Genomic DNA, 9,264 nt, shown 5'->3' on the forward strand with positions numbered 1-9,264 from the left:
GTCATCACTCGGGGAGGGGGGGGGGTACGCGGCAGCATTGTCTGGTGGCGGCGGCGTCATCTTTATGCTGATGATCTCCAGAGAAGGCGAATAATTCTGTGTTAATGAACGTGTCGCGTGCATCGGTAGCGGAACTATGGAGCGCTGGTGAGCCCCAAGTCAAGGCGAAATCGGTGGTAGCTCAGTTGTTTACAGAGTAGCAGGGCTACGCTGGACCGATCACTCCCAAATAAGGTGAAACCGGTATTGATGCAATTGTCGTATATAGGCTCGCAGTGCTACACCCCACTGACGATTCCTATTCAAGGCGAAACCGAGTTTTTGACATCGGCGTTTTAACGCGTGGTCATTTCACAAGGTAGCAATGCTATACTGGATTGATGATGAATCATAATCAGCCCGAAGCCGGTGCATAGTAGCCATGTTCCATGCTTTTAGCCTTTTTATGAACAGTGGTTCAACTATTACTTCCTGTGATTCCTTGCATCCTAAACACACCCGATTGCATCGTGCAATTCATTGCAAGTCATCGGCATCATCTTTATCATCATCAGTAAAGCTACTATATATATTTTTGGGAGGCTCAATCAGGTCACATGGACATCTGGCAGTCCCTACCTTCATCAGCCACAACCACTCTTACATAACCATGCCTACGAGCTCACTATCACAACCCACGCAGGAAGCAGCATCCCCCTCGCTCTTTATGAGATAGGCCCGCACACTGCTCAGGTATCTTCGCCCGCTACTCGGGCAGCCCAGCCCACACTCACATGAGGAGTTGAGCACGAGGCCAGAAACATTTTGAACCGGGGGACAAAATCCCCGATTTTCACGAAACCTTCACGGGTAACATGGCTCGACTTGCTGACACCTCCGGGGCCCACTCCCGCCCCTATCAGGACATTTGGTAGATTTATCATCATCATCATCAGTAGTAGCAGCATCAGCATGGGCAAGCGCTTCATCATCATCACAGAAGACACAAGGGCCATGCGAGCAGTTCGGTCAGGCGAAATGTTTCTGGCGGAGAACCGAGGCACGAGGCGGAGTTCCACGTGAGCACACGTAACAGCTACTGGCGCGTCATGCCTCAACTATCCGCATACTTGTTACTGTTAATATTGTGTATATTCTATTCTTACACACATGTAACCATCCACTGCACTCACGATTCGTTTTAATCGTTACTCATCGGGGCAGGCGATGTGTTTGCTTAGTTTTGATCTGTTCATCGCATTGTTCCATTCCTCGTTTTGTTGTTTCATGCGCAGAGCCACTGTTGTCGTTCTCACCGATAGCAGAACTCGAACAGCCCGGTAAACACGGAACGTTGGGCCAACGTCGTGCCAGCGTTGGCCCAACACGTGACAACGTTGGCCCCAAACGTTGCCATGTTTACTGGGTTCATGGCCTATTTGTTTGTGCAGGTCGTACTCAATTCTCACGCACACGACTCGATGCTTGTAGCGTGATCACGAGGATCGACATTGATCGGTCGATGTATCGATGTTGGTGCGGCATTCGTGGATGACGGGCACTCACAATGCCTCGCGAGACCACGTGAAGCACGCGGATTAAAGGCAGAGGCGCCGCCATCTTGGGCGTCCACGTAAAGCACTGACCAACAAAATGACGGCACAGCGCGTGAGTCACGTGACACCAGTTCCCCTCATGTAGCCTCCCCCCACCACACCCCCCTGGGGGGTTGAGGGGGTGACGCCCCTTCCCCTCTCGGTCATTAAGCGTTCGCCTAGTAAAGACACAAAATTCACTGAAAGCCCTTAATTAACTGCAGTTACTTGAACGTAAAACGAAATAACATTGACAATCGAAGTTTAAATCTCAGCCTATGGAGGTATGGGGGCGAGGGTTCTTTTGCCGCACAAAGGATGACACAGTGTGGGTGTCTGTCCAGCGGCGGGTTAAACGGGAGAACCAGGAGGGGGGGGGGAGAGACTCCATCTCGATTTTCCGCACCCGACGCGGCTAATCATCGAATTCGTCCTGAGAGTTCAAGACGAATCGGCGAGGCTGTAAATAAGGCGAGAAGCTCACGCATCCCAATCGCCAACTCCACTGCACTCACCCCACACCCGTTCAACTGAACCCCACCAGGTGGGCCACTTCCGTTTGACCGCCACCCGGAGCGTAATTAACGGGACAGAGCAGCGGCATTTGGTTAAGCGGGGGCCACAACCTCACAGTCTCTATTTTTGCAGAGCACAAGGCAAGAGAGACGCAGAGACACGCGTTTGTGCTAATAATATCTCAGGCAATTGGACCCTCGACGACACGGAACATCATGATCATCAAGAGTCCTGACACATGTCGACGCACGAACCTCAATGACTGAATCAATAGAACAACTCCAGTGCTCGGCCCATCGACAAAGTCGGCCCACTCATCTCGACGTCTCCCCACGACCCTTTAAGTCGCGGCTCCTGATTTGCTCCACGTTGAGGAGAACTAGATCCCCATCTCGGGGGTTTTTTGTTCCAGTCTCGGGTGACAACGCGAGCAGGTGGATGTAACCATTGTGATGGCAAGCGGCTTCGCCATCCTGATCAGCAAGTTCTAGAGACCAATTGGCTAACACAGAGACCCATAATCTCACATAAAGAGCCATAACATTAATGGGTTACGGATAGCAGGTACAAATATTGGCAATTAACACGTCTAATTAGAGAAAGGAAAAGTTTAATTTCTTTGACTTGTGGCGAGAGAACAAGAGACTAAATTCATATTCTTTGGGTCTTTCGGTAAAGTCACGTAGAACAACAAAGAACATAAAGAATATGAATTCCTGCAGTCACAAAAGCTTTAAGTCAAGATTTAAATTTGACCGGGGATATTAGAGGTGCCACAGGAAGTCCGAGAAGACAGCGAATTAAATTGCACGGGCAGTGTGAAGAGTGGAGTGCAGCTGGGAGTCGTATCCCATTGCAAAGTTATTGAGTGGATATCACGGCCAGGGCTGAATGGAGGGGAAGGCCACGACCGCCAACGTCTTTGGGTAAGGACGCGGGGCACACGGAGCGATACGACAACAACTTCTAACTGGGCTGCTGTGACAGTGGCTTTGTCATCAGAGCTGTCTCCAGCAGAGAACCGGTCTGGTGAATACCAGCAACTGGTTCAGCATCATCGCCATCACGTCCAACGCACGTTGTCTTTGTGTTTGTTCCAATTATCCATTCACGAGTCCACCTGCACGGGCCATGCGTGACCTGAGACTGGCAAAACCCGGGGTGGAGCTTTGCAAGGCTCCTCAACGTTCGAGTCATGACGTTTCAACAGCGCTCAAAGCAACGGAAGCATGAACAGACTCACCTACAGTGGCGTCATGATTATCAGCAACAGGAGCAGCAACATCAAGGTTGGCTGTGCTATATCATCATCGCTTAATTGATCATCATCATCATCCTAATCTACTGCTGTTGCGTCATTAACTTCACCCAGGACATCGCATCACTATCATCAGCATCAGCTACTACATAATCAGAAGCCTCATCAGCATCATCATCGTATGCATCATTCTCACCTTCATCTATAGCATAACCATCATCTGTGCTATACCATTATTATCATCATCAAAATCACCATCATCATCTGCTGCTGCGTTATCACCTGCGGTATAATAGCTATCATTTACATCATCACCGTCACCATCATCATCTGCAGCGTCTCCACAATCATCATTTGTATCATTCTCACAATCATCTACTTAATCACCATCATCATCATCATCATCCGTGCTTGTACCATACTCGTCATCATCAAGTCATTATTATCAGCAGCAGCAGCATCATCACCCAGCGCATCATCAGCAAGCAGGATCGCAATGAATCAATGCATTCCAACACACGTAACCGATTGGGCGAATGCGCAGTTCCCATAAGCGTGTAACAATGAACCCGAGGCGCACACGAACCTCTCTCGGTCTGTACCTGACGCCAAATCATACACGCGTCGCTCCGCACGAGGTGCTCCGAGTTTTAGCGTCGTGTTGGTCCTTCCCCCGCACCTCCAATTCACCACGGGTTGGCTACGTACGGTGCGAAAGAAGCCCGACACGCTCCACGTACATAAAGTGCAATCTCCTTTCCTACCCGTCGCGAGAAGCCTGCCGCTTGCCATACCCTCCGATTGAGTCGGTACGTGAAACAAGTCATCGCAGAGTCACCGACGCGAGTCGTCATTGCTTTGCATTCCAGCCTGTGCAGCGTGCTAACAATGAGAGAGACACAAAGACAAAGATCCCCCGGATGGCCTTCACAAACTGTTGAGACAAGTGTGTTTTTTTTTTTCACCCACTTGCCCCGGAACGCCACTCCAGGCGGGGAGGGGTGGGCTTTTGGTGGACAAATAAGCTCCACACGCCTGCCTGGCCGCCTTTGTCTCCCCAGTGCTGATGTTTACTCCACAACAGCACCGGGCACTCAGTGTTACGGCTGCATCGACCGAGAAGGGGAGGCCCAGCAGGGCAGTTTCACATATCCGCCACCGCTGTGATTATTGACCGTGAGCGGGAATCCAACTCGGGGGGTGCGCTGGGTTCGCAACGCAAGTGCGCTAACAACTGTGTCACCGCTCCCCGCAACACTGACAAAGATCTCCCGTATAGCCTGAACATACTTTGGTGGCAAGTGCTGTTAGCGAGCACCTATGAAGGCCGGCACGGCACACGATGGCGACCTTCGTCTCCGTAGTGGCGATGTTGACGACACACCACAACAGGTACTCAATCATGGCTGAGTCGACCTAGAGCAGGCCCAGGACCAGTTCACATTACCGTCAGTGGGCGTTGGCCGTGAGCGGGAAGAGAACTCGCGTGGCCGGGATTCGTAGCTCAACTCGCTAACCGCTACGCCTCCCCCCCCGTACACTTGCGTGCACACACTGACACACGCGCGCGCTCTCTAGCAGGCAGGCAGGCAAGGTGTACGTTGCGCAGGCGTTCGCGTGTGGATCGTAAGCGACAGGTAAACACGAATAGATGAGCCGTGGATTCCCACGCGCGACACCCCCCTCCCCCCCGAGCAGCTTCATTGGCTCATCCAGAAGACCAAGTGCATGGACAGCAAATCGTACATTCACGCCTCGCCTCCACACGGTCGAAGACTATAAGGCAATCACCGTAACCATCGTCGCCATCATCACCATCGTCGCCGTCATCACCATCGTCGTCGTCATAATCGACGGCATCGTCGTCGACGTCGTCACAAATCAGTGAAACCGCTGAAGCGGATTGGGACTGCAGCGATGGGCTCACAATGGGCCCGACTCTCGCTGTAGGAGGAGGTAGGTTGAACGCACGCACGCAGGGCATTCATAGCGCTAGGGGTTAGGTCGGGACAGGTCAGATTGGGTCAGGTCATGTTAGGTCAGGTGGGGTCATATCAGTTCACGTTAGGTCGGTCATGTAAGAATTATGTCAGGTCAGGTGGGGTCAGGTGGGGTGGGGTCAAGTCGGGTGGGGTCATGTTAGGTCGGGTGGGGTCAGGTCAGGTCGGGTGGGGTCATGTTAGGTCGGGTGGGGTCAGGTCGGGTGGGGTCAAGTCAGGACAGGTCAAATCGGCTATGGGTCCAGGTTGGGTCAGACTCCAGTCCATGCTCAGCGACCCTCTTCCCGTCTCTCACCCCCCTCACGTTCACCAATGTAACGCGTTCACCAATCTCACGTTCACCAATCTCACGTTCACCAATCTCACGTTCACCAATCTCACGTTCACCAATCTCACGTTCACCAATCTCACGTTCACCAATCTAACGCGTTCACCAATCTCACGTTCACCAATCTCACGTTCACCAATGTAACGCGTTCACCAATCTCACGTTCACCAATGTAACGCGTTCACCAATCTCACGTTCACCAATCTCACGTTCACCAATCTAACGCGTTCACCAATCTCACGTTCACCAATCTAACGCGTTCAAACGCACGCGAGGTCGTTTCACGCCGCACGCGCCTGATGCTGGGCATACTACAACGAAGACAAAGATCCCCCGTTTGGCCTTGGACGGACTGTTGGGGCAAGTGCTGTTAGCGAGCACCTATTTAATGGGCCAGAAACGCCATTCGAGGGGGGGGGGGGTGTGTGGCCAGTGCCACGCCCGGCAGCTTTCGTCTCACTAGTGGCCATGTTTATTGATCGTACCAGGTACTCATTTGAGGCTGAGTCGACCTAGGTGAGACCCAGCACCGGTTCAGATAATCGTCACTCGGATCGGCTGTGAGCGGGAATCAAACTCGGGTCGCCGGATTCGTAGTGCAGTGCGCGAACCACACACGTACACACACACACGTCCTGTTTCGATATTCAGTTGTGAATCTGCAGTCTCTACGCCGTGACACTGACTTTGTTTACTCATCATCAGGCGCGTGAAACTCGTAGCGACTTGGCTTGACCGGGGCCGGTAGGCCTGGTGAAGACACATTTGGGTCACCCGGCACCCGGTCTCGCTGTGGACAGCGGCAGAACTGACTAGTCGCTAACTTGCTGCGCGAAATACTCGGCGAGATTCATTGCCCTGGTCGTATTCCGATTTAAAATGTTAAACAATGGTCAATCCCCTGTGCGATGGACGGAGCTTCTCATCAGCAAGGATATCCGGTGTTGGTACGACGTGCTGTTGTGAAGCAGGGAGTACACGGCTCGGTGGTGGCGGTGGTGTTCGCGGGAGCAGTATCCGTTGGTCGCGGAAGTGGAGGTGGCCATGGTGGTGGTGGTTGCAGTGTTGGTGGTTGTCGTGGTGATGGCGCATGGCCGTGGCGGTATCCATTGGCTGCGGTCACGGTGGTGGCGATGGTGGCGGCGGTGGTGGTGGTTGCAGTGTTGGTGGTTGTTGTGGTGACGGCGGTGGATGTGACTGTGGCGGTTGCGGTGTCGTCGTCGTCGTGGTCGTGAGGCGTGGAGCGGCGTAGGCCGCGCGAGCTCAGAACTCGATCTTGCACGCGGGGAACGACTCGTTCTGCATCACCACCGTGCTGCTGCTCGCCAGCACGAGCACGTTGAGCTCCTGCTGGCGCTGGTGCGAGTCGTGGTACCACTCGCGCACCACCTCCGTGTCGTGCGTCGGGATCACCGTCACCTGCGCGTGGGGGAGGGGGGGGGGTGAGGGGGGGAGGGGGTGAGGGGTACCGATGGGGGACCGCTTTGACGGATTGAGTGATGATGGCGCTATCGAGCGATGTGGATGGTGAGTGGTGTTCTCAGCGGTGGAGTGATGTTGTGACCGGGTGAGCTCACCAAGTTAGCATCATCTGGCCAGCTCACCGGGCGAGGGTGAGCGTGCGAGCTCACCTGCATGTTGTTGCCGCCCCACTGCGCCTTGGCGTCGAGCATGGCGTCGAGCACGGCGCGGCTGGGCTCGCCACTCGCCGCGTCGTTGCCGCTCACCACGTAGTACGAGGAGCGCACGCGGCGGAAGAACTCTGCGTCCACCTGGGGCGCGCGGGGAGAGACGGCGAGACGCGGGGAGACACGGGGAAGCACGGGGACACGGGGAGACACGGGGAGACACGGGGAGATATGGGGAGACACAGGGAGATACGGGGAGACACGGGGAGATACGGGGACTCACGGGGAAACACGGGGACATGCAGCGACATTCAGGGACACCCGGGGCGGGAACACCCAGGGACACGTGGGGACACACGGAGAGACGCAAGAAGACACGGGGACAATGAGACACCGGACATAGACACATGGGACACTCGTTTTATCGGGGCTGGAGACTCGGCCGGTGTACATCTCAGTTGCCTCTGCAAGAGGAATGTGGAATTTCCCATCACTGGCTGCGCAGGGGCTGTATGCACGACTTGGTCCCTGCATGCTCATGGGAGCAGGAGTGGAATGTTTTGCTCAGAGGGGCCCTTGGTGGCTTCTTCTCGCGGGTACAGCAACAGCAGTAACAGCAACAGTAGCAGCAGTAGCCAACTGCAGCAGGAAGAGCAACGGCAGTAGGACACAGCAGCAGTCGCCAGAAGCAGCCGCTCGGTGTCTGCACGAGAGAGTGCCTGTCCGACGTTCCGAGGCCGTGCGGGCAGAAGGAAGGGCGTGTGTCCCCCGCGTGTCCCCTGCGTGTCCCCGTGTGGCTCCGTGTGTCCCCCCTGTCTCCCCGCGTGTCTGCCCGTGTCACCCCGTGTCTCCCCGCGTGTCTCCCCGTGTCACCCCGTGTGTCCCCCCTGTCTCCCCGCGTGTCTCCCCGTGTCACCCTGTGTGTCCCCGCGTGTCTCCCCCTGTCTCCCCGTGTCTCCCTGTGTGTCTCCCCGTGTGTCCCCGCGTGTCTCCCCGCCTGTCTCCCCGTGTCACCCTGTGTGTCTCCCGCGTGTCCCCGTGTGGCTCGCTGTCTCCCCGTGTCACCCCGTGTGTCCCCCCTGTCAACCCCGCCTGTCTCCCCGTGTCTCCCCGTGTGTCCCCCCTGTCTCCCCGTGTCACGCCGTGGGTCCCCCCTGTCTCCCCGCGTGTCTCCCCGTGTCACCCTGTGTGTCCCCGCGTGTCTCCCCCTGTCTCCCCGTGTCAGCCCGTGCGTCTCACGTACGGTCTTGGCGCTGCAGTGGTTGGGGATGTAGGCCAGGTCCACGTATATGGGCGGGCCTGGTGGAACCGCAGCTGTGGCTGGTGGGAGGGAGGGAGAAAGTGGGGGGTACAGTTGTTGAGGTTATAAAAAAGAAAATGTTTTATCCGTGTATTTTTTTCAAGTGAATTGTTTACCTTTCCTATACTTTGCACTCCCGTCATGTTTTTTGTATTGTTTGCTGTTGAAACGTTCTGACCCCGTGCCCCTACTGGACATTTCTGAAAAATAGCTTCATAGCTCATCGGATTCCTCGAGTAATAAATCTAGATTGTGACATTGGATCGCAGGTCACGGTCCCCTGACCCTCACCGCTACCAGCGCGATTTTACGAGATCTAAAAATCATTATCATCATCAGCCGTGGGCAATCCACTGCTGGATAAAGGTTTCTCCCAAGCCCTCGCTACCAGCCCTCCCACAATCCTGCCATGCGGCATTATTCTATCCAGCGCCTGCTCCCAGACACTGCGAGCTCACTTCACCATCGCTCCAACTGTACACGAGTGCCGGGGAAATTTAGCTGGGGGGGGGGGGGGGGTAGCAGGCGCTGGGTAGATTAATGCTGCACGGCAGGATTGTGGGAGAGCTGGTAGCGAACGATCCGCTCGCCAACGGAACGATCCGGGTATCGGTATCCGGGTGGCGGCAGGGATCGATTCGTAACCGAGAGCTTCCGGAT

The 9,264-nt window shown here is 55.0% G+C and overlaps 1 protein-coding gene across 1 annotated transcript in view; it reads right to left on the minus strand.

Annotated features, from left to right (window-relative positions):
- Positions 1-1,131: 1,131 nt before the first annotated feature.
- Positions 1,132-9,264, minus strand: part of LOC144935606 (uncharacterized) — a 55,590-nt gene continuing 47,457 nt past the window's right edge. Inside the window, exons 6-8 of the mRNA XM_078862431.1 lie at positions 8,548-8,624; positions 7,308-7,448; positions 1,132-7,095 (exon numbers count right to left, since the gene is read on the minus strand). Coding sequence (XP_078718557.1) covers positions 6,940-7,095; positions 7,308-7,448; positions 8,548-8,624 — 374 coding nt within the window. The 3' untranslated portion in view covers positions 1,132-6,939. The remainder of the gene's footprint in view (positions 7,096-7,307; positions 7,449-8,547; positions 8,625-9,264) is intronic.

This window comes from Lampetra fluviatilis, chromosome 13, assembly GCF_964198595.1.
Source record: "Lampetra fluviatilis chromosome 13, kcLamFluv1.1, whole genome shotgun sequence".
Classification (NCBI taxonomy): Eukaryota; Metazoa; Chordata; class Hyperoartia; order Petromyzontiformes; family Petromyzontidae; genus Lampetra; species Lampetra fluviatilis.